Source organism: Tamandua tetradactyla, chromosome 25, assembly GCF_023851605.1.
Source record: "Tamandua tetradactyla isolate mTamTet1 chromosome 25, mTamTet1.pri, whole genome shotgun sequence".
Classification (NCBI taxonomy): Eukaryota; Metazoa; Chordata; class Mammalia; order Pilosa; family Myrmecophagidae; genus Tamandua; species Tamandua tetradactyla.
This window is the reverse complement of record NC_135351.1, coordinates 23,625,544-23,652,229: the sequence shown is the minus strand read 5'-3', so window position 1 is coordinate 23,652,229 and position 26,686 is coordinate 23,625,544. Positions and strand designations below refer to the sequence as shown.

The 26,686-nt window shown below is 34.1% G+C and overlaps 1 protein-coding gene across 7 annotated transcripts in view; it reads right to left on the bottom strand.

Annotated features, from left to right (window-relative positions):
• Positions 1 to 26,270, bottom strand: part of CDKAL1 (CDKAL1 threonylcarbamoyladenosine tRNA methylthiotransferase) — a 689,286-nt gene extending 663,016 nt beyond the window's left edge. The window contains exons 1-4 of one of the 7 annotated variants that reach the window (XM_077143634.1): positions 26,171 to 26,264; positions 25,670 to 25,696; positions 14,159 to 14,333; positions 13,386 to 13,498 (exon numbers count right to left, since the gene is read on the bottom strand). In XM_077143634.1, the coding sequence (XP_076999749.1) occupies positions 13,386 to 13,498; positions 14,159 to 14,328 (283 nt within the window). In that variant the 5' untranslated portion in view covers positions 14,329 to 14,333; positions 25,670 to 25,696; positions 26,171 to 26,264. Of the gene's footprint in view, positions 1 to 13,385; positions 13,499 to 14,158; positions 14,334 to 16,219; positions 16,328 to 25,342; positions 25,387 to 25,669; positions 25,697 to 26,170 lie in introns of all 7 variants that reach the window. The other 6 variants (XM_077143633.1, XM_077143629.1, XM_077143630.1 and 3 more) reach the window with 6 other exon arrangements.
• Between the last annotated feature and the right edge of the window lie 416 nt (positions 26,271 to 26,686).

Below are 26,686 nucleotides of genomic sequence, written 5' to 3'. Positions count from 1 at the left end.
TCTAAATGATGTCTTTAGCTACTGAACTGTTGCTGAATAATCAAATCCTTCTTTAACGATGCATTTTTAACAATTCAGACAAATCAAATATATACCTTAATACTAATATAAACAAAGACAGCAAAAGGAATAAAGGTTTGAATCTAAGCACACATTCTCCTCTAAAGCCCTAAACATAAAATAACCTCCTCAAACATCCTTAATTTAATTCAATAATAGAGACAGTTACTCACGTTATGGTGGATTTTTTTATGGAAAAAGATACAAACTTAATTTGCAAGGCATAGCACCCCAGAAAGCATTTTTTGTTTTCTCAATTTAAACTGAGATGTACAACTAGAAATATTTTATACTTTTAAATAAAAGAAACAGAAGCATACCTAAAAACTATCTTGGATTTCTCAACTATACCCCAAAAGAGTCAATCATTTTATAATAGTAAAAAAATCATTTTCAGCTTGTTTTTTCACTTCCAGGAGAAATCATTGGCAAATGCTGCTTATGATGAAAAAGAAAACTATATATAGCTTTCATTGGATATAAAAATATCCTATTCATATTATCTTACTGGGGTCATAAACTACACATTGGATGCTGGATGAATGCACAATCAGGACATTTTCACCTAACTGTATGAGAGGAAGTTTATTTCCTACATCCTGTTATATAAACATCTCAGCTGAAATAAAAATCTATCTAATTTTTGCATTTTTCACCTAGAGAAGTATTAATAGACCCTACATTCTCCTTTTTTCACACTACTGCCACACTGCTGCCAATAGGAAATTCAAGTAATGAAAGACTTTGTTAAATTTTAAAGGGTCCTTTTAACATAAAATAACTTTCCAGAATGGATCAACCTAGGTGGTGTGACCAAAAAGCCACACAAATCATTTATTTATGGCTGCTATGTTTTAATCACTAGATTGTTTTTAGAGGCTTAAAAAAAATTAATGGTTTTTGCTACACAAAAGCAACTGTGTTTTCCATGAAACATTAGCTGTCATATTAATACAAGGTTTTATCATTAATTATCTTGGATTACACAGGAGTTTGTATCTACAAAATGACTGCTAAATCTGAATTTCCAAACTATTTCAAAATAAAAATGAAACCTTGCCCTTGTAAATCTTACATGAATTAAAATACATTAAAAAAAACAGAAAATTAAAAAAAAATTAAATGTAAAAAAAAACATCAATTTAATACATTTGCAGATTAAAAAATCCAAGTTTTTCATTAAAAACACTGGTAAACAGCGCCACCTTTTGTTACACTGAGGAACGCAGCTTCTAAATTGTATAGAAATCTTTTATCTTTAAATATACATAAGAGAACAGAGTAAGAATTTTTTAAAAGCATCAGTTTATAATTTTATAACATTAGAGCTTAAATAAATTAGTTATTTTTTAATGTATAGGTATTTCCAAAAACTAAATTATGTTTATGTTCTAATTTCAATTCTAAAAAGTTAGTCATGTATCATTTCATTTTAGAGATAAGACTATTAAAGCTCACAAAATTTTAAGGGCTGATAAAGGTTATCATTGGTTTAAAATTGCTAGTATGAAATTCCAACATTAATTCATTGAACTTCATATATGATGAGTCAAATCATATAATCCTGTGGTCCAAGTAATCACACATTTCTACACTGCATAAGCTTTTGCAAAATTATTTTTATTGTCTTTACAATATTTTTTGTACACATATGGTAAGAAAAATATATGGATGCTTAAATTATTACATGAAGAATATACAAAAACACTGACTACATTCACACGGTTGTTTACATTTCATGAATTATAAGAACTCTTAATCCAATATGGTATTCTTTCCATTTTTATGTTAATGGAAGAAAGCGTCATCGAAAACTGAAGTCATTTTTATTCTAAAAGCCCATGTTTATGGCTTGCAAAGAATCTGTACTCTACCTAAGTCCTCACAAGAGAAAAGGCTGCTATAAATGAGATGATTATAACAAGCTTAAAAATATTCTCCCTAAAGCTTCTATGCCTTAATTTGATCTCATATTTAGATGTCTGTATACCATTTTCAATGTCTTCTACTTTAACATCTTTCAATAATTTCCTGAACAGTTTATTAGATCATATTTATTCTAGAACACACTCACAGCTCCTCTATAAGTTAGCTAACGACTCAGTTCTCATATGGGAAGGGTAAAAATTCTCAATGACCTAGCCTTATCTTTGATGCTGAACTCTACTCAAATTTCAGTTATCTTTGAAGAACAGATTTCAAAATCACAGTTAAAATACAATCATTCCATCTTAAAGTTACACAGCAATTCAAATAAAAAGAGCATCAGAAACAAGACAACAGCTAATAAAGATGGTAGTCAAATGGTCATTGAAAGCACTGAAAAGGTACAAGGAAAGAGTAATGAGACTCACGTACTACATTTTCTATGAAAAATAATCCCATGATAAACAGCAAAACTTGGGCATTAACTCAGAAATGTAATGTGTTCATTAATTAGCCTCACCTATTGTCACAACACACTCTACAGAAAGCACAGAAGACAACAAAATTGGTACACTTAGCTACCCCTAAATAAGACTTAGTGGGAAATACTGGAATTCCATATTAAGACTAAATTTTTGAAGGGTTTAATTCATTCCAAAAACTTTTCATTATTGGGAGGGCTGAATGCTCACCCTCAAGAGTTTAACAGTATTCCAAGATCTTCTCTTAGAGACACTTAATTTCCTTCCATCCCTACTTCTGTGTGGATGAAAATCCCAGTTTGAAGGCTCTTAGTTTTATTTTCTCTCTGCTTTATTCCCTGAATAGAAAAAGGAGAAAAGAATAAGAAAATGCCCTTCTCGTTCCCACCCTTCTATTATGTTCCTTTACCAGTCATTGCAGTTAACTTTTAAATAACAATACTACATCATTTCTCTCTGCGATTGTACACGCACACATGCAAATAAATGGAAATACATTACTATATATTATTAAGTTTGAAGGAACATCAAAATCGCTAATACTGAATTCAATCTCATTAAATTGAAAGCAATTACTGCTTCCAATTTAGTAAGAATGGATTAAATTAGATTTCTGATTCAATGTAATTTGTAGCATCTATGTCAGGAAAAGTGATAGTATAAGGATTTTATCCAAGACATGTCAAAACTATGCAGACTTGACTGCCACCTAAATAAGATTCTAATGAAAAATTCAAGGCACTCACACACACAAACACATATACACACACACTTAACCTTTAGAATACAGTTTAATTTTTAATTGTTTTAAAGATAGAAATAAAGAACATTATTTCCATACATCATATTAAAAAACTGCTTTTACCTGCTCACTAACGCAATAAAAAAAAAAACTGGCTCATTTTGTGCTAGGAAGTTGTGTTTAATGATGTCAATGATGACAATGATACCAGTATCAAACAAACAATGAACACTTTACATACATTAACTCACATAATCTTCATAAAGGACTGCTGTTGTCACCTTAATAAATAAGGAGACTGAGGCCCAGAAACAGTCATCTGTCCAAAGAAACACAGCATATATACACAGCAGTAGCTGATTTCAGTGTAGCTTAGCATTAATTGCAGGCTATAGTCTGTTCTTAATCATTAAACAGCATTAAAGATAAGATAGAAGAAGCTCACATACCATGGAAGAGAACATGTGAAACAGATAAGTTATCACAAGACAGGAACTGGCTGAAGTATCAGCACTCTTTCTGCCTCTAACCCAGGGGATGCAAAGGTGAATGGCAGCAGTACAAGTGAGTTGTATCTTATAAAGGGTTAGGATCTAAAATGATCTTAATAGATGAAAATCATAAACAGTCACAACTATCACACACACACACAAAAAGGCCTCAAATCACCCATAAAAAAAGATATACATGGATTTTTTTTATGAAACAATGTACAAAAATTCTTATCTCTTAAATTTGAGACTCAACAAACTATGATGAAAGAATGGCCAAAAAGTCTCTGAAAGACATGGACGTTCAAATCACTTCTCCCTTAAATTAACCACCAAATGCACATTGCTAAATCAGGAATGGATGGGCACTTTTAAAGTATAGTAGCTTGCTGCATTCTGTTTTAATCCTAAACCTCTTTAACCATAATACATGGTATCAGATTTGAGGAAATTAGGAGCTACTGGAGTTGCATCTTTAGGTTAGCTTTAAGTAAGTGTGAAAACAACGTAGTGATAAAGTTAACAAATGTCTGTCCTCAGAGTCAGATACTCTCACCTTAATGTGCTCCTATAGATAAAGGCAACAACGATCAGATTTTAGGACAAGTATAGTCAGAGCAACGTTAAGTGTTCAGTAGTAAGCCAATGGATGGATAATTTGACATTCTGGTCTCTAGCATCCATACTGCAGGCTGAAACCTGCACAGGATCATGCTGCCTCTGAAGGGCTCAAGTTACCCAATTCTTTTATAAGTACTGCTAAAAAGTTTAGAAAAATGAATAAATTAGAAAAAAAATAAGTTGTTAACTAATCTAATAATTTCTAATAACTTCAATAGAATATTTGTAATATGAAATTAACTTCATAAACATAGTACAGCTGCAGTGATCATACAATATAATACTGCCATCTGTTGTCCAAGAACTAAAAATACATCATGTCTTTAGTCCAAGCCCACTAAAATTTTAAACTAAAGGCAAAAAAGAGCCAACACTACTGTAGTATGCTCCTTAGTCAACATCTCTGATGTCTTTTTTCCCCAAAATCAAGGAGACAATGCAAAAAGACTGATTTTTAAATAAGGTTTCATTGTAGTATTACCATCTGCCCATTTTCTTTAAAAACAAACACAGGGGGGCAGGCCATGGTGGCTCAGCAGGTAAGGACGCTTGCCTGCCATGCCAGAGGACCCGGGTTCGATTCCCGGTGCCTGCCCACATTAAAAAAAAAAAACAAAAAAAACAGGCTATTTCTAAATGGGTCATCAAAAACAGATGACTTACAAAATCTCAAAGGATAATATGAACCTTTAAGCAATTAAATAAATGCCTAATTTCGGAAAATCTCTGGATATATGTTGCTTGTCTCTATAAAATTCTGAAGTGTTATAAGAAAATATCTTAAGTGGACAATACCAGAATGCCAGCAATATGGAAAAGACTGGGCATCTTAACACAATTTAGCAACCCACAGCACTTTATTCACAAGAAGTATGCATTTACATATTAAATGAAATATCATTACTTACATGATACAAGCACGAACAAGAAGTTTAAGTGGTCAGGTCAAAAGATAAATAGAGGAAAAATAATATTCAAGTTCACAAAAAAAAGATGAACTTACCTAGATCTTTACTAGAGGGGGAACTGAAAAACCATGGAAACTTTAACAAAATACTAAAATTATTCTGGGCATTCATTCACTTTGGACAAAATACAAGGCTAGGAAAAATTAAGCGCTCTCTTTTCAGGACTTGGAACCAAATATTTTAGAATTCCCAAGAGTCAAAATATTTTATAATTCCCAAGAGTGAACTGGATTATCTCTTTATCCGTGTAAAAAGTAAAGATTCTAATGAACCATGCAAATTCACTCTTAAATAAGGAAACTATTGCTTGGGATTAAATTTAAAATGTTGACAAATTTGTACAGATAATGTAAAATTCAGTACAAAATCAAAACTATTGCCACACGTTAGTCTGCCGCTTCAAATAAATGTAGTTTTGTGCCTCAACAGAAAGAAAGAAAATTCCCAGGCCAACAAAATGAAAACTAGCAGAAATTATATTTCCACACTTTACTTAAAAAAGAAAAAAAAGTTAATGAAAAATATAAATCAAGAAAAATCAGCACACATTCTATTTTGCATCACAATAATGAAGAATCTTAAATGCATTAAAAGATCTTTTGAAATGCTACATTTTATGAAAGCATCACAAAATTAAAAACAATTTTTCAACATATAGAACTTAAATTTTAGGAACACAAAGAGAAAGCCCCATTCAATTTTTAAAATATAAAGCATAATATAATTCCGTAAGCAATAAAAAGCCATTTTCCCCTAGTTTTCAGCTACCTGAGACTCATTTTAAAATAAAGACAACCTTACAAAATCTTGTAGGTAAAATAGGTCATTTATGATATGTAAATGATACTTCAATAAAGTAGTTAAAAAAATTTTTTTTAAAAAAACCTTACAGAAAAGCTTAATGGTCATAATATAACAAATAAGCTACGCAATACCTTGTTCGCAATGTTTCCTTAAGAAATTTATATATTTGGCTCCAAATACACAACCAAGTTGTATACAACCAAGTTATTACACTTATACATGGTATATTTATCCCTGAGGCCACCAAGGTAACCCTGATAGTTTTACAGAAAGCTATGCATAACATATGGCAATCATTTATACATATCAATGGCCTTTTAACTGAAGCATTTTAAAGACCTTATTATATAAATGGTTTTTCAATTAATTTGTCCACAACCTTCCAAATGATTTAGTCATATGTGAATACATACACACATGTGTGCACACAGAACTATGTCCTAATTAATTCTCTTACACTAATTTTCATTGTAGTTTTTGGTTTTACTTAGAAAATCAAGCCTGTTCTCTGCAATCTTCACTTTAAAAACTCATTTTAGCCCCCATCTCACGTTTCAAAATTCCAATCAACCAAATTTTTACTTTACACTGTTCACAATCTACTTTCCTCAAAGGGAAAGATAGTGGGAAGAGCAGATCTTCTTTATTCAATTCACAGAAGGAATTTTCCTGCCTTAGGCCAGCCATTCCAGAACACCAAGAGTAGGGTTCCAGAATTTCATTAATCTAAATGCAAGATCTATAGGGGGAGAAAACCTCTAGCTCCTATATTCACCATTCTATCATACACCTTGCAATGCAACGTTACCTAGAGGCTTCAACTTTACATTTAGATATCTCCAAAGTACTTTTGCTCCTCGTAACCTAATATTGTCAGTTGTCTGTTGTTTTCTGGGGAGATAAGAAACAAGGAAGTTAGAAACCTCTTTAAGACTTCCATCTTCCTCTTTGAAAGTTGAGACCCTTGCAGGGACTTGATAGAAAGAACATACCTCAGTAACCCAATAACAATTGCCATCCCTGCCACACATGCTAGCTTTTATTTGTTGAGAGTCACATCCTGAATAAATGTCTATTTCTACTACCCCTGTGCTGTAAGGTCCTCGAATGCCAGCTTCGAATAAAATTCTTGACTTTCTACATGAAATAATAATGGCAAAAAAATGACTAGAAAAAATGTGAATACTTATGAAAAATATTCTTAGCAGTTCACATAAATATCTTAATACAAGAATATCTCCATGGTAACCAGAGAGGAAAAATTACAGTGAATTACAAGCAAGTTAAGGAAATAGTTTTAAATAATTATCTTAAAACCAGTTATCCCACACACAGGATTAAAAATAATAACAAAAGCTTATGAAATTTGCGTGAATGCCCTCATGAGGAAAACATTTTACAGAGCAACGAAGATATAGTTCCTATTTTAATGTATGAAGGACTTTTTCTTTTTATATAACCCTTTCTATGTTTAGCTTAAGTCTGAGGATAAAGCCAGGATTCAATTATGTCTATAAATTGTTGGTCACCCCTTGCATTATATTCTGCAAATCGTCAGAGTAAAATTTACCTTCACTATGATTCCAAATGGATTTCAGCAGCACCTTTTGCTACAGGAGAGAGTTTCTGAAAGGTAACTTTGGGTTATAATAAAAAAAATTGCTCTATTCACCACACATTTAAACATTCATTGTAAATACTTATTACTAATACACATAATTTTAAGTCAGAAACCTGAATATCAGGGTATTTTTTAAAATAACATAATTGTTTAAAAACCTAAATTAGCAGAATCTTTGTTCTGCTTTTACCCTTAGTTAAAAGCTACAAATACTGACAATATAGATGAAAGTGTTTTATAATCTTAATGATGGTAAAGAAGAAATAAACCTTGCTTTCTACATATACCTGTTTAATTTGGCTAACAGCCCTGTACCATGATAGTCAATGATTCTTTCATTCAAATCCCTTAGAGGTTATCAAGGTTTTATATGCATTGTTAAGGAAGCAGGAATGGACCAGGTGGCTCTCAACACTATCTATAACTAAAGAAACAGCTTACGTCCAACTCCCATCTCAGCACTGAAATTAATAAGCTGGGCATATTCCTGTGGTACATATCTTCCTTTCCTCCTCTCAAAAAAGCAGAAAAACTTCCACATTTTAAAAATCTTAAAAGAGACAAAATTCAAAATGTAGGACAGTAAAAATTACTCTTCCAATATAGACCATTAATATTATTAAATATCCCTACTGAAATGCCTCCAAAACATCAACTACGAAAGAAAGACTACATGACATATGGCAAAGAACAGACAGAAGCTGTGGTGACAATATGCCCCAATATCAGCTCTAGCTCATATTCGCTGTGTGAAGTTGTATAAGTCATGTGTCCTCCTTCTACTAGTCTCAATCCCCTCATCTTAAAATATGTGGTAACCACATGCCACAGTTATTTCACTTAACCCTTACAATAATTACGTGAAATGCCTAATACACATTAGGGACTCAACCAATGTCCACTCCCTTCCCTAAAAACTGTGTGCAAAAATCCAGACTTCATTTAGAATTAGCCTGTCTCAAAATACTGTGTCACCTATGACATGCACAATATACTGTACATTTTTCATTTAGCTGTATTTTGAGGAATTTGATATCTACTGCTTTTTCAGCTTCTCATAAGAATTAGTCTATTCCCCATCTTAATAGTCATTTATTATATAGGTAAGCTCAAGATATTACTGTGAAATATTAAGGTCACCAGTTCTTAAAGAGAACTAAAATAAGAAAGCACACAGTGCTTGATTTCTTTAAAGAAACTTTATGAATATTCATACATTATGTACGTCATGTATGTTTTCCCTTAATTCGAGTTTCAACAAAAACATAAATTTAATGTCCTTCAAATTCTACTGTCCACTAGTAAGATCCTTGAATGTATTTCTTATGCAAAAATTTCCATATATCAAACTAATATATCCCATTGACATCAGTTTTAACAATTCAAAGATACTTCAAACTAAACACTCAGGTCCCAAGAAATATGCTACACAGTTGAGCCACTGGATTGTAATACTATCTCCTATACTGAACAAACTAGTGTTTCTACAAAGATATTAATTTTCTTAATTTAAACATAAAATGCTATATTCCGACTTGACTATATTATGTTAAAGCATTTCTAAATTATAAATTGTGAACACTCTCTTAATAAAGCAAATCCTACTTCCCCTGTACTATGAAAAATGAAATATAAAATACATTAAGAACCTGATCATTTATTAAAATAACGTCTAAGATTTAACATACAACATGAAGGCTTTTCCTTTGCCAAAAAAAACAATAAACTTTGAGTTTGCTGGAATCCATGTCTAGTTCATTTCCATATCCTCATAGCCCCTAGCACCGCATCCTGTAATACAGAATGTTGAGAGAATGTGTGCTGAATGAGTAAACTATATATAAATACATAAAGTGATAATCAAGAACTTCAACAGCCCAGCAATTTTTAAATGACTTATCCAAGCTAAATACTCTAATCTGACTTATGTAACTTTTTAAAAATATTTCATATATATAACATGCCTTGTTCTGTGTTTATGAACAGATCCTCAATTGACAGCCTTGTGAAATAAAGCTCTTTTCCACTAACGAAAAGCATACGCTATATTCATTCACAGGAGATGTAGCTACAAACTAAACATATCTACATTTAACATAATTGTATATAAATGAGGGCTGCCCCTCAAGTATTCCCCCTGGGAATCCATACCTTTATTCTACTATTGGCTAGGGAGTACACATGAATTCCTTGATGAAACTGTGTAAGAGGTATGACATTCTGAAGAGACCCAAAAAGTCTAAGAATCATTGCTAAACTCGTATGGAACAGTTTTCAGAATCAGTTAAGATAAATAAATATGCCTTAGTTTTACCTAAAACAGCATTGTTCAACGCAATCTCACATATCTTAATTCACCAGATTTGGCCTCTAATGACCTGTGACCATTTCTAACACTAAATATACGCTCAAAATAGGAAAATTACCTAACAATGAGGACATTGAAAATAATCTACCAACATCCCCAAAGAAATTCCAATATAAATAATTTAAAACAATAACCAAAAGCAGTATTACTGGAAAAAAAAAACTTCGTCAATAAAAACTGCTTACTTAAAGACAAAAACACTCATGAATTGGTATGTTTAAGTCGTATTTCTTTAGAAAACCATGGTAACTACAGAGATGGTTTCATTGCTTTCCACGGTGCTATTTTAGAGTTAATTGTTCTGATTTTAGGGACTGACATATCTCCTCAAAAGGCTTCAATTCTTAGCAAAGAGACGCAAACAGGCACTATTTTATAATAGTTTTGTGTGTTTTTTTGTTTTCTGTTTTCTGCATTGGCAGGTACCAGGAATTCAACCCAGTTCTCCAGCATGGCAGGTGAGAACTCTGCCTGCTGAGCCACTGTGGCCTGCCCAATAGTTTATTTTAAAAGTTATTAACAATCTTGCCCTCAAAATAAAAAAGGTTTGAAAACAGGAAACAAACCTGACTTAACTGCTCTAAGCCTTTATGAGGTTCTACTATGGAATAATTATATTCCTAGATTCACACAGTTAAAACCAGCAATTTCAAGTACTATACCCACAACTCCCTCTTTCTTCTCCAAACAGTAAAAATATCTACTATTGGTGACTGAAAGCTGATTTTGCCTGAATTGTCTGTATTTTGTTTTCAATAATCTCTATATGCATTATACATAAGCTACATTTTATACCTATCTTGTATCAATTATACATTTAAATGGAAATATTTTAGTTCTTATTTGATTAACAGAAACATAATTATTAAGTAATAATAAGAAATCTTATAAACTCTCACTATTCCATAACAATGAAAGAAACTACTGGCATAGATAATCCAGAAATCATTCACATCAAAGCTCTAAGCCAAATGTTAAGATTTGTACAGATTTCCTTCTTAAATGCTTTATAAAAGCTAATACTGTTTATATTTCCTGGCCTATAGCATTTCGACAAGTGAGAAAATTGGTCCTACAGTCTGCTGCCTGCAAACCAGATCAAAAACTAAAAACTTCTTATGAAGTCCTAAAGAGAAGACAATCAACAGTATATAAAGTCAATACAAATAAGTAAAGCTAGTACATAAAACTAATGTACTGCATTAAGAAAAATAAATTACATATTTAAGTAATTAATTTCTTAATTCCCCCTTTTTTACTACTACCAAGTAAGAAACCAAAATTAGGTGTGTATAACAAAGCTTAACACCCATGTATAAACACTTCAGGAGTGTTGTTTTTTATGGAATACTGTTATTCAAACTGCTAATGGACTAAAATTTAATTTTAAATGTGTTTGATATTTAATATCTCCCAGGAAAAGTCAAGCTATAATTTTATTTTTTTAATGTTTTAGGAATTTATCTTAAAGGCTATTTGCAAAACACAAAGTACATTATAAGATGTAAAGCAAGCTCAGGCTAAATCATACTAAAATTACTAATTAACAGAGAAGCAATTCTGAAAGCATATTCTGAATGTTTTTGACCTAAAGGACTAAAATATTAAAAACGATTTTGCTGTCTAACGAATAAGTTACCAAAAGCACAGAGTTCATTACATGACGTTTTAGCTACTAAAGGAAGCAATGTTTGGGAAGGAATAAGTTTCCAACTCTATCTAGTCCTTATATGCTATTTTGTAGCCAAGATCTGACAATTACAAATGTAAAGACAAGTGTGAAATATAGAACAGTGTTTAGTAGAACCATTCTGGAGTGAAAGAGACTTTGCTACCTGTGTGACAAAGTAAGGATACCAATATTTCCTCATACTACAAGGACTAAACAAGTTAACACACTGAAAGGTCAGTGTTCATCAGAAAGTGTTTAACTTATGGTAGTATTCCATATACATAGATACATAATGGAAATAGATAGAGGTGTGTGTTTATGTGTCAGTTAGTATACAAACCTATTTCCTAGCTCTGTACCCTGAGAGAGTCTAGAAACATTGACATCTCACAGCTGCAATGAGCATACCTAGTGCCCAGATTTCCACTTTCTAAACACCATTCTCCTACTGAAAGAAATTAGCCCTCCTTAGAAAAGTGGTAGCCTCCACAGCTGTGGCAGGGAAAATATAAGAAGAGCCTAGAATATTTTATGGTGCCAGAAAATAAGAAAATGTTCAAAACAGGATGGGGCCATATTAAAAGGACAAGAGTTAACATGGACAAGCTACTAATAGACAAAGATGGAAAAATCTGATTGAGAAAATGGTGATAGCACTGGACTGCAATCCACAGAATAAAATTAACTATGAGTTCATATTGATATAAATAAGATGGGAGAGAGGACAACTCTTCCTTACAGAAGAATTCCAATTAATAAATGCAAAAAGAAAGGAGAAAACAAAATCACCATTAAGCAAACAAGTAATAACTGTTACTGAAAAGATGCACCAACTGATACTAAAATTAGTAGGCAAAAGGTTGGAGAAACAGGATATTTATTAGTAACAATGAGAAAAACAGTAACTTTACAGTGAAAAACCTGGCAGACAAGGATCAGTGCACCAGTAACAAGACATACTGACATCACGAAGCTACCGTTAACAGGTACTGAGAAGGACAAAGCATCACATCTGTGATCTTCTTGCCAAAAAAATGCATAACCTCATTTACTCACGAGAAACCATTACAAAAACCCAAATTGAGGGACATTCTAAAAAATTACTAAGGAGTTTTCTTCAAAAGTGTCAAGGCTATAAAAGACAAGAAAAAAAACCCAAGGAACTGTCACATATAGGAAGAATACTAAGGAGACAGGACAAATGAACACAACATGGGATCCTAGATGGAATCCTATAACAAAAAATTACATTACATTAGTGGAGAAACTGGTTTAATTCAGAAAAAAGTCTCCAGCTACAGTTTAGCAGTTTAGCTGACAATTTTGCACCAGTGTCAATAGGTGCAAAACCATTAGGTAGGATATTAAAACTATGGAAAGCTGGGTGAAGGGTACATAGAATTTCTCTGTACTTTTTTCTTTTAACCACTTTTCTGTAAATCTAAATTTCAAAATAAAAAGTTAGTTTTTTTTAAAGCAAATAGCATCCACAGTTATTTAGACAGTGTATAATATCTACCTTTTTATTTTGCCTTAAAGTCTTTGAGTTATGCTAAAATATCCTCTAATTTCTAAAGCTAGAATATGTATCTCTAACAAACTGAAAAATTTACAACACAGATATCGTTACCTGTAATTTTATATCCATAAGCAGCTAGCTGTCCAGCCATATATTCTCCATCTGAATTATTATGAGAACAACCCCATGTTCGTATCCAAATTTTCTGTATACCTGGAATAGTGCTATTAAATTAAAAAAAAAAAAAGTGAGTCATTAAGTGACTTCAAAAATAAAACTACTAGATGATTTCTGGGAATAGTAAGCCAAAAACCCCACATTCACTACAATCCATTCACAAGCTATTCATTAAACGCACCAACTTAATTCTACCATTGTTAGTTACATGAAAAGTCCAAAATCAATGTAAAATAACCACAAGATTCTAAGAAGTTAAGACCCTCTCTATTAAAAAAAAGGGCAATAATTTAGTTGTACCCAATGACTTTCCACAGCAGGTGATCCGTAAGTACTTGTAAATTTGCCAACAAAATCAAATGTCCAAACCACCATTCTCACTAAAATCACAAATTACACTAAAATTTTATCTTGGAAGTAACATTGAATTACAGACCAACTACAGTATTATCTAACAAATCATTGTACCAAATACTGGCCTGGGCCCTACCTTCAAGAAACATCCAGTTTGGCATCTTTTCCATTCTTAAACAATTAACTTGCCAAATTTTAAAAACCACCCAAAGAAATAAATCTATATATTTCTTATCAAAATTTCAAAGATTTAAAAAGAGACAATGTGAATACATATATGCGTGTGTGTGTACGTGTATCACACAGACCCAAACTCTGATATGAAAATGAATGTAATTAGGAGAAAAGCTTACCTATAACTTGGTGGGCTGTCTTCCTCTTGCAAATATTTTTGGGTATTTCGCCTTCGCACTTTTGGAACAACATGCTTTCTTGCAAAATGCCTATCTTGTGGCTTTGAATCTTCCTGTGACACGATATCTTCTATGTCATCCAGCAGTGTATCACAGGATGCAGATGGCATCTTCTCTATCACATAAAAAATTACAAATAACACAAGCTTATGAGCCTCTCAGAAAATCTGATTAACACAGCATAGCCCATGAAATATTCCTGCCAGACGTGAATCTAATTAAAACTTTAGATCTAATGTTGAGGTTACAGAAAATGGAGGGAATAAAGAAACACAAGGAAACAATCAAACCCAGATGGTAGAACATTCATGGTACAACTGGCCCCATTTCTTCAAAAAACTAATAGCATGGGGGAAAAAATGCAGGGAAGGAGCCATTCAAGAGTAAAAGAGACTTAAAAAGGATAAAAACTAAATATAAGTCATTTATTTGGTTAGATCTTACTTTGTCTAGCCTGCTGTAGTATATTTTTGGGAATGAGAGAAATTAGAATATGAAGTAGATATTAGATAATATTAGGGAATTACTATCTATCATTAAAGTACTGATATTGTCCTTTTGTTGGAAAGAATCAATTATTTAGAAGTGAAATGTCATGATGCCTATTATTTACTTAGAACACTTAAGAAAAAAATAGATTATGACATATGGGAAAACATAATTCTTCTATACAGGAAATAGATATATGCGTTCATTATTCTATTTTAACTTTTCTGAACGTTCAAAGCTTCCATATACATATATTTTTTTTAAGTAAACATGCAGAAACCTACAACCTCCAGATAGGTTCCTAGGCCAGGTAAGTCCTGAAACCCAGAGAAGTCAGCCTCTCTAGAACATCAACTCGTTTCATCCCCCTATTCCATATTATCAATAGCCCTTTCCAACACAAAAAAGTTAGAATGTGCATATCCAATACCCCTAAAGATTGAGAGAAAGATCAAAGGAGGAGGAGGACTTATAAAAGAGAAGATGGGATTTAATCAGTGAGTACGATGACGGAATCATTATATTAATTTCTTTTGGTATCCAGTGTCTTGGAGTAGCCAAAAGGAAAACCTAAAATTGTAGAACTATAGCCCACACCAAATTCTGAAATCTGTTCTACAACTACTTGGTACAATATACTTTGAAATTTGTTGTTTTGTATTATGTTATATTTCACAACAAAAAGGATGCAAGGCAATCTTCTAAATAACATTTAACTTAGATATCAAGATAAATCTCCCAACATTAAAAGTTATTCAGTGTTAAGAGAATTTTGATAAGGGAATGGATAATGCCAAGTTTTTTCCATCTGTTAAACAGTGTTCTTAATGGGAAAGACCACATTATTCTATATATAACTAAACTATACTATGGGTTTTATAAAAGCATTTACGAGTGTAGGTTCTAGACTTGGATTAGCTAGATTTGAATTCTACTACCTGATAGTTGTTTCACATTAGACAATTTATAAAACTGGAAAAACCATAGAGTATTGTTGTGAGGTTTAAATAAGACAGGCAAAAGCCCTTTTTCCTGTGTCTCACACACAATAAACTCAATAAATGTTAAATAATTTTATTAGGGAAAAAAAAAGTAAGCATGTTTTCCGGCAAGATGGAGTAGATGTACTTTTCCCTATCCCTCCTGCCAAGTAAAACTAAAAGCTCTGGACGTTATATATAAAACAAACTTAAGAGGACGCTAAAATGTGGGAAAAAAGGTAAAAGAATGGCTAGGGACCTCAGGACCTAAGGAATAACATAGTGGTGAGTACCCAGGGTTTTGTTTTTGTCTTATATACCACAGATCAGGAGCTGAAGCAGCCAGCAAACCCAAAATGGCAATGGACCCAGATTTTTTTTGTGTGTGTGTGTGTTTAATACTTTTATTTAATGGTATCATTCCTGCATTTACTTAATACTTTCTCAGTGTCTCTCACTTTTCTTCTGCTTGGGTTTCCAAAGATTCTTTCTTTCCATTCCTCAATCCCACCCACAAAAAATGATCGTTTACCATTTATCCATTTCTTCTCATTATGTTGCTCTCCCGTTTCACACATACATGGGCAAATACCAAGTTTTGGGGTGATACTAATTACTTCCCCCTTTTTCCTTTTGCATTCTGAACAAATTTAAAAATAGATCAAGAAGTGAAGCAAGGACTAAAATATCAGCTTAACTGCTGAAAAAAGCTAGCTTTAAGAGCACATCTGGAACCTGAAGGTAAAACATGCTTCTTACTTTTTTCCCCACAGTATCTAATTTACCATGTATGGACCCAGATTTTTAAAAAGCACCAACAAAAGCCTGCTCTGTCTAGCCAAAGGATGAGGAAACAACGCCCTTTCCTCTGCTGTGTCAAAGGAGACCAAGTGAGAGCATGGATTTTCACCCCTACCTAGCAGTAACAAGGCTCCCTTCCGTCTCCCTACAAGGCTGTGTCAGAGGAGACCTACTACAAAGTCAGGACTTTCCCCACCATCCAGTACCACTGAGGCTATCTCCACGATGTTGTCAGTGAAGACCACATGGGGAGTGAGAATTCCCACCTCCACCCAGCAGCACCCACTGGGTATCGAGGGAATGTGGTCTTCGACCTCCACTTGGCAATAAAGAGTTGGCAACCCCCTCCCACCCCACCCCCGACTTCCTCTCTTGGAGCAGTGTCACAGAAAGCCAGCTGAACAGAAAGCTTCAATAAGACCCAGAGTTTCAAAACATCATATGAAATTGTCCAGGCTCCAGATGAAAACTACTCATACTAAGAGCCAGAAAGATATCATACTTAATGAAAAAAAAGATAATCAAAAGATGGCAATATAGAAATGTTAAAATCATCTGGCAAAGATTCCAAAATTCCATAACAAAACTGCTAAAATTCACTTCAAGCAAATGAAAAAAAAAAAAGTCTTAGCTGAAAATAGAAGATATAAAGAAGAACTAAATGGAAACTTTACAACTAAAACATACAATAGTGAAACATAAAGCAGTGTATGAGATCAAAGGTAGAATTGAGGAAACAGAGGGTTAAAAAAAAATCAGTGACCTGGAAGACAGAAATTATCCCACCTAAACAACAGAGACACAACAGACTGGAAAAAAAAAAAAAGATGGGCAGTGCCTTGGGAACCTGTAACAAAAGATCTAACAGTATCATATGTCCCAGAGAGAAGAAAGAGGATGGAGCTGAAAAAAAAATACTTGAATAAATAATGGCTGAAAACTTCCAAAAATTGGCAAGAGATATTAATCCACAGATTTGGGAACCAGAATGAACTTCAAAGAGGATAAACCCAGAGAAATTCATGCCAAACCACATTGGTAAACTTCTAAAAACAAGAGACAACAAAAAGTCTTGAAAGCAACCTCAGAAAAACAGTACCTTACCCACTTTACCCTGGGAGTAGGGACATTGGGGCAATTCAAATGACAGCAGATTTCTCATCAGAAACCATGCAAGTCAGGGGGGAAAGTGACACAATGCTTTTCAAGTGCCAAAAGAAAAAAGTCAAACCAAAATCTTACACTCAACAAAAATATCCCTGAGGAAGATGGGGAAATCAAGACATTCTCAGATGAAGAAAAACTAATTCATCACCAGAAGAGCTATCATAAAAGAAAAGCTAAAGAAAGTTTCCTAAACAGAAAGAAAACAACAAAAAAGGAATCGAGGACATCAAGAAGGAATAAAGACCATAGTAAACAAGAATATGGGTAAATATAATAGGTTTTCCTTCTCCTGCGTATTCTAAATCAAGACTGACAGCTGAGACAAAATTTATAATACTGTCCAGTGTAGTTTTAGATGTATGTAAAGGAAATATTTAAGACAATTATATCATAAATAGGGGAGGGTAAAGGGATATAAAGAAAGGTAAGGTTTCTGAGTGTTACTTGGACTGTTAAAATTTTGGAAACTTTGAAAAGTAATAGATATAGAATGTAATACCAAGAGCAACCACTAAAACAGCTACACAAAGAGATATACTCAAACACTAATAAGTAAATCGAAGCAAAATTCAAAAAATCTTCAAGTAATCTGCAGGATGACACGAAGAAGAAAACAGAGTAAGAAAAAAGAAAACATAAAAAGGCAGATTTAAACTCTAACATATCAGTAATTACACTAAACAGTAGTCTACCAATTAAGACAGATATTGGCAGAGTGGATCAAAAAACATGGCCCAACTACACACCGTCTACAAGAAACTATAATGAGTTGAAACATGAAAGGATGGAAAACGATATACCATGCAAACATTAATCAAAGGAAAACAGGAATGGCTATATTAATATCAGATAAAGTAGACTTCAGAGCAAGAAAACTATCAGAGACAGAGATGAACATTACATAATAATAAAACAGATCAATCCACCAAGAAGACAAAGCAATCCTAAACGTGTAAGCACCAAACAAAAGAGCTATAAAATATGTGTAGCAAAGACTGATAGAACTGAAAAGAGAAATAAGTAATTTCAAAATTACAGTTGGACACTTCAAAATTTGTCTCTGGACAACTAAAATGGGACAGAAAATGAGCAAGGATATAGAAGAACTCAAAACCATCAACCATTAGGATCTCACTGACACTTATAAAACACTATACTCCATAACAGCAGAATATAGTTTATTTTCAAGCGCCCAGAATAAATATAGACTAAAAGAGACCATAATTTGGGTTATATGACAAACTTCAACATATTTAAAATAACTGATATCACAAACTACAACAATGGAAGTAACAATATTAATAACAGAAATGAGGAAAATCTCCAAATACTTGGAATTAAACAATACGTTTCTAAATAATCCATGGGATTAATGATGAGACTTCTCAAGGAAAATTTTAAAACACACTGAAATGAATGAAAATAAAAATACATCAAAATTTATGGGACTCAGCTGAAACAGTTCTCAAAGGAAAATGTGTAGCTCTAAATGTATACGTTAGAAAAGAGGAGGTGGGCCACAGTGGCTCAGCAGGCAAGAATGCTCGTCTGCCATGCCAGAGGACCCGGGTTCGTTTTCCAGTGCCTGCCCATGTAAAAAAATAAATAAATAAATGAAAAAGATTCTTCAAGAAAAGAGGAGGTTTCAAATCAATACCTTAAGTTCCCACCTCAAGAACCTAGAATAAGATGAGAAAAATAAATCCAAGATTCTACACTATAAGGAGAGAGAAAGACATAAAATTATATATATGGTGTCACACAGGTAAATAGTAAGTAAGAGAGTGTGGACATGTTTGGCCAGTATTTAGCTATTCTGATATGGTGGTTAGGAAAGGCTTCTCAGAGAAGACGGCAGCAGTCATACATATATCTGGGAGATGATAATCCTGGCGGGGAACAGCAAGTAAAAAAATCCGAGTCACAAACTAGTTTGTCATATTCAAAGACTATATAAAAGGTTAGTACAAGTTGGAACAGAATAAGATAAAGGAGAGGGAGTAACCAGAGAATGTATTACATTAGACTGGCCTATGGCAGAAAATATTTACTGAGAACCTATAGTGTACTAGACATAGTTCTAGGCACCTGGGATTAAGCAGGGAAAAAAAAAACACAAAAATCTTTGCTCCTGTGATGTGTATATTCAAATAGAAAGAGACATACAATAAAAAAATGAAGACATACAAGCAGGTTATAAGTGCTGTGGTAAAAAAACAAAGCAAGAAGTATGTGTACGTGGCAAGGTGGGGATTCCAATTTTAAACAGGGGCTCAGAAAGGCATCACTGGTGACATGTGAACAAAGTACTGAAAGGCCTGGGGCAGTGAGCCACTGAGGTGTCTTAAGTACGAACATTCCAGGGAAGAGTAAGACCCGGAGATGAACGTGTGCTTGGTAGGTACAAGAGATGGCAAGGAAGTTCGGGAGGCTGTACAAGGATGGGAGAGAAGAGTGTAGCACAGAGTTAGAGAAGTAACAAGAAGCAGACTGGATGTGTCCTCACAGATCTTTGCAGCAATTTTTGCTTTTTAGAAGGTTTTGTTCTGAAGCTTGTGAAGAACTTAGGTTTTAAAGAGATTCCTGGCTTCTGTGCCAAAACTCTTCCTAGGAAATTGTATTAGTCAGGGTTCTTTAGGGAAACAGAACTGAAAAGACGTATCTGTAAATATTATGAGATTTTTATAAGAATTGTCTCAGATGACTGTGGGGATGCAGAAGCCCGAATTCCATAGGACACACTGCAGGCTGGGAACACTGATGAAGGTTTCCAATTAATTCCCCAAGAGAAGCTTGCTGGCTGAGGTAGAGATGGAAATTTTCTCTTCTGACTGCTGATCATCACTTCTTTTAAAGCCTTCAACTGACTACATGAGACTTCTCTCATTGTAAGGGCAATCTCCCCTTACTTGATTGTAGATGTAACTGGAATAGATGCAATCACCTTACTGCATGCATCTTATAAAATGTCCCCACAATAGCAACGAGGCCAGCGCTTGCTTGAGCAAAGGGACACCAAAACTTAGTCAAATTGACATATAACCATCACAGGAATTAAAAGTAGAAAGCAGGAAGACTAGCTATTGCAATAATCAGGCAAGAGTCAATACTGGTCAGACCAAGAACATATAAAAACTAGTCACATTCTAGATTTAATTTGAAGGCTGAACCAACAGGATTGTGTTGGAAGAATGGATTTAAGGTAAAGGAAAGAGAGGGATGACATGATTCCATGATTTTTAGCCTGAACATCTTGAAGGTTGGGACTATCTTCATCTGAGACAGGGAAAATCAGGAGGAGCTGTTGTGTTAGTGGTTGCATGTGGGGTGGGCTAAGGATCAAAAGTTCTATCTTTAAGTTTAAATAACTATCAAACATTTAGGTAGTTCAGTGGTAGAATTCTCGCCTGCCGTGTGGGAGTCCCATTTCAACTCTCGGCCCATGCACCCCCCTAAAAAGTAAGGTGTGAACAAAATTTCCTATATGTATCACATATCTGCCTGTACATGTATGTACGTACGTATAGATACAGAAATATATATGTAGTGAGACATTAAAAAAATATATTAGACATTCAAGAAAGGATGATGAATAGGCAGTTGAACGTCTGAGACTGAGGAAAGAGCTAGGTTTAGCTATATAAGTATATACTGTGCCTTTGAATATTACAAAAAATACTTGAATGATCATGAATATTAAACACATTAAAACACATTTTTGAAATATTACACAAATGTATATGGAAACATTGAAGGGAAACAGAATAGGAGAGACTAGAGTGTACTGCTGTATATTCTACACAAGACTGTATATTGTATATATACAATATCGTTATTTAAGTGTTAGGGAAATAGGAAAAATTGCTAAGCTTCTTATTTTAATGAACTGATGTTCACAGAAGCTAAAATATTTGTACACTGGTAGACCTAGAATTAGAACCTAGGCTTCCTCTCGGTACCATGCTTTCACACTTGCCTCTGCCTTACCAGCAAAGCACAAATAATGCAAAAGTTTACTATGACACTAAGGATTAAACATATTCCAATTTAAAAAAATGATAAAAGAAAAACAGGCAATTGATATAAGAAATACACATAGCCTATAAGTATAAGTAAGAATGCTCAACTACACTAATAGTTTAAATGTTTAACAATGTTTAAATGTTCAAACAATGAGTTGTTTTTCATCTACCCCACCAAAAAAACCCAATGTCAGCTGAAAACATGGTAAAACTGGTATACCTTTACTGGAAGGCAATCCGGCAATACATATCAAACTCTAAAACCTGTATCCCCCTTTAAACTAGCAACTCGAATGGAGAAAAATATAATATAATACAGAACTTCCTAAATCTGGCTGCATAACAGAAGCATCTAAACAATCTCACTCAACACTAATAAAGCTAAAGTTTTTACTGCCAACAGACAGGTAGTGACAATTGTTAGCCTTCAGAAATTGTTAAATGAATAAAAGGAAGTGAAAATTTGAAAATAAATGAAAAGCAAGATAATAGTTACATAGAACAAGAGGATCTAATAAATTTTATTCTCAAAGGTTGAAAAGATGCTATTTGATTTTAAAAAACACAGTCAGAGAAGGGAAGTGGAAATAATTATTATTAATAACAACAATGAAAATGATAAAAAGGAGAGGATGCAATAAGTGAGATATTAGGGGAGCTTTAATAATATCTGATACCAAGATCTCATTCTGAATTAAAATCTCCAAGAGAAGAACTGAGGCATGTGAACTTACAATCTGTTCAAGTGATTCCTCTTAACATGACAGATTAAAAAACACTATCCACCTGCTGCACTGGTGCTCACTCTTGGGTGCTCATTACATTCACCCGAGGAGCTTTTGAAAATTACCAACACCTGAGCACCTTGGCCATTGTGTCACTCTATGGGAATGGAGCCCGGACTTTTTTTTTTTTTTTTAAACTTTCCAATAACTTGTATGTACAGTCAAAGTTGTGAACCAATTTCCTAAGATCAGTGATTTTCAAACTGTGGTTCCCAGACAAGCAACACCAACATCACCAGAGAACTTGATAAAATGAAAATTCTTGGGCCTCCCTCCAGGCCTACTGAATCAAAAATTCTAGGCAAAGCCCAGCAATATTTAACAAACCACCAAGATAACCGTTTTATTTATTACTATTGTTGTAACATATATAACATAAAATTTCACATTTTAACCACTTTCAAGCATACAATTCAGTGGCCATTGAGCATATATACACATGTCAAATAAGCAAATGAAAAAAATACCCAACATCATTAGCCATCAGGGAAACACAAATCAAATCACAATCAAATACCACTTGACAACTACTAGCATGATGGTAATCAAAATGACAGAAAATAAGTGTTGATGAGGATGTGGAGTAACTGGAACCCTTGGAAATTATTGGTGAAAATATAAAATGTTGAGCTGCCATGGAAAGTAGTTTGGCAATACTTCAAAAAGTTAATCATAGGGCGGGCCATGGTGGCTCACTGGCAGATTTCTGGCCTGCCATGCTGGAGACCCAGGTTCATTTCCTGGTGCCTGCCCATGTTAAAAAAAAAATTAATCTTAGTTACTTACCATCTGATCCACAATTTCACTCCAAGATACATAATGAAGAGAACTAAAAAACATATGTCCAAACAAGAACTTATATCCAAGTGTTCATAGAAGTATTATTCCTAATAGCAAAAAAAGTAGAAACCACCCAAATATTCATCAACTGGTGAAAGGATAAACTAACTGTAGTGTATCAAAACAATGTAATATTTAATTAGCAATAAAAAAGCATGAACTGATATACACACTAACATGGATGACTCTCAAAAGCTTTACAGCAAGTGAAAGAAGCCAGACACAAAATAAATATGAAATTTCACTTACATGAAATTCTAGAAAATGTAAAACTATAGTGACAGAAAGCAGCTAAGTATTTCTCAGGAACCAGGGGAAGGGAGAGGGGATTGACTGCAAAGGAGAACTTTTCATGATAGAAATTTTCTGTATCATTATTGTGGTGATATAAATATAAGTTTCTCAAGCTCATCACATTTTACGCTGAAAACCTGTAAATGTTATGGTATTAAAATTGTATCTCCCCTGGACCCAGATAAGTCCTGAAACCTAAAGGGCCCAGACTCTCCAGATCATCAGCTAGTTCCAGCTCCCTAGTCCATATTACTGATCAGCCTCTTCCAACAAGAAAAAGTTGGAATGGCCATAAACCAAATACCCCTAAACAGTAGGACAGAAAGATCAAAGATGATGGCGGAGTAATACAGAGAAGGTAGGATTTAACAAATGAATATGATTGCTGAATCATTAAACTGGCATTTCTTTTAGTCTCCATTATCTTAGAGCAGCTAGAAGGAAAAACCTAAAATTTTGGAAGGATAACCTACACCAAACTCTGAAATCTGTTCTACAACTAATTGTTGTGCTGTACTTTGAAATTTGTTGCTTTTTTGTATATGTGTTTCTTTTTCCCACAAAAAAAGAAAAAACAGTCGATTGTGATGATAAAAAAAAATATGTATTCCTTCTAGTCGCCCATATTCTGGAGCAACCAGAAGGAAAAATCTGAGAGGATGGTATGGTAGCCCATGACAAACACTGTGATCTGTCCTGTAACTACTTCTTGAAGAATGCTTTGAAAATTATTGCTTTTTTCTTTCTTTGCTTTGTATATATATGTTATATTATACAATTAAAAAAGTTTTAAAAAACTATCTCAAATTTTACAAAAAAAGAAAATGAAAGAAATTAAATGCAACTTAAGTCAATAGACTGAGAAGAAACGTGGTAGGAGTTGAGCTAAAAAAAAAAATGGGATTACAGTTTTATCCTTATTCAAAGGGCAAAAGGAAGTCATGGTAAGGATAACATGACCCAACTGTGTTTTGAAATGATCTCTCAGGCTGCAGAGTTAAAAACAGAGTGGAGGAACAACAGAACAGATAAAAGCTGACCACTTAGGGCCTTGCTACTCCACAGGTTGTTCTCTTGGCAATATCACCTGGGAGTTTAAGAAGGCCAGAATCTCAGGCCCCAACCCAAACTTAATAAATCAGAATCCACATTTTAACAGGATCCCAAGGTGATTCATATGCCCTTTCAGATACTTCTATATTAGTATAGTGAGAGAAGATAGCTTCAACTAAAGTAGTAGTGGTAGAAAGAAGTACACGAATTTAATAATATATTTAGGAGACAGTGACTAGTATTGAAGTTGAAAACACAGAGTAAGGTGATATGGAAGTGCCAAGAAGTCTCTGACTTAGGTGTCTAGACAGATCATGCTAGCATTCTCTGAAAGAGAACACTAGAAGATCAGCTCAAGGCATTCCAAATTCAGTATTTCCTGAACTGAGCTTCTCCTCGAGAAGAACTAGCCTATAGTGGAGACCAAAAAGCAGTCTCCAGAGAAGAAGAAAATCGGTGGATCATAAAAGACAAAGGAAGAGAGCAGGTCAAGGACATGGACATGATCGGTACTGCTGAATGCAGATGAAAGAGTAAATAAAATGAATGAATGTCTCTTGGATTTAGTGGTAAGGAGACCATGGTGTTTCCAGGAAATATTACTAACAAAATTACTAAGAAAATAGGCTACATTTTTTACACATTCTAATATGTAGCATACCACTCAAACATAGATTTTAAATAAATTAGTACCTTAATTTTATGCACTTAGACTCAAGTTCTCCTGAAAGACAAGTCTGGAAAATAAAAACTGATTAGATAAAGCAAGCACCACCATAGCTCGCAAAAAATCAAAGTAAGGAAACTCAAAAACTACTTAAAAGGAATTGATGTCCACAAAACGATATTTCTTATCTCTTCCAACTTCTTAATGATTAGGACAGGTTTTCTGACACCTGCCATATGTGAAATGTCTGGCCAGAGTAATAAATGTTATCCAGCACTACAAGTCTGCACAGTACAAGCAATAACAGCAACTACAAAATAGGAATAAAGCAACGAGGAAGGTATCCTGATTACCTTTTACTCGAAAGACACGTGTCGCTCCTACTCCCGAGATTCAAAAAGGTTTGAAGTAAACAAGAATGAAAAATGAAAAGCAAGACACCTGCTGTTCTGGCCAATTTCAATTTATGTTCTTATTAAGAAGCAGCTCTGTAAATGTTAGATAATTGCGAAACCCCTGTCACGTCCTACAAATTCACTGCCGCAGAAATTAGGAGAGCAAATGAAGTTAGTTCTAACCCCAAACAATAAAAACCAAGATCCCTTAAATACTCCTTGCAGACCAGCTGCACCTGAGGCCAATGTCCCCGTCCCCACTCCTGGAAGTGCCGCCTGACCCTCAAATCCCCCTCCCCAGCAAGCAAATCTCCTTTAACAGCGAAACAAACTGGCAAATGGCCCGAAAGAGACTGGCACTGGGAAAACAAGGCTCCAGCATAAAAGGACGCTGGTGTACGGTAATGCTCCACACTGATCTATCAGCCACCCATACCCAACAATCGGAAAATAACAAACCAGTTTAAAGAAAGAGAATCAACATGCTACCCTCCGGAAACCGCACAGGCTTTACATGGAGCTCGCCATGACACATACGTCTCCCCCACGTTTATTTACGCATGCTCGGCGACGGTGGCCCAGAGAGATCAAATTACATCATTGCCAAAAGCACGACTTCTTGTTTGGTTTGTTTTTGTAGTTCTTAAGCTTCCAATTCCTTTACCTGTGCAGGTGCAAATGCAAGAACCCAGACTATTAGAATTGCTTAATAGCTAACTTTCACTGAGCTTTCACTGTGCCAGGCACTGCGTTAAGGGCTTTTACATAAACATTATCTCCTGATTTATTTATCATTCCTATTTTATGAAAGAGGGAACTGGGAGTTTAAACACTTGCCCGAAGTCACTCCTGGGATGAATCCAATTCTCTGTGACTTCCAAACATCCTGCTGTTTTTGCTGGACTTTACTAATTTCAATCCTTTGTGACACGAGTTAATATTAGAGAAAAGAGGGTAGAAAAGACTAGTGAAAGA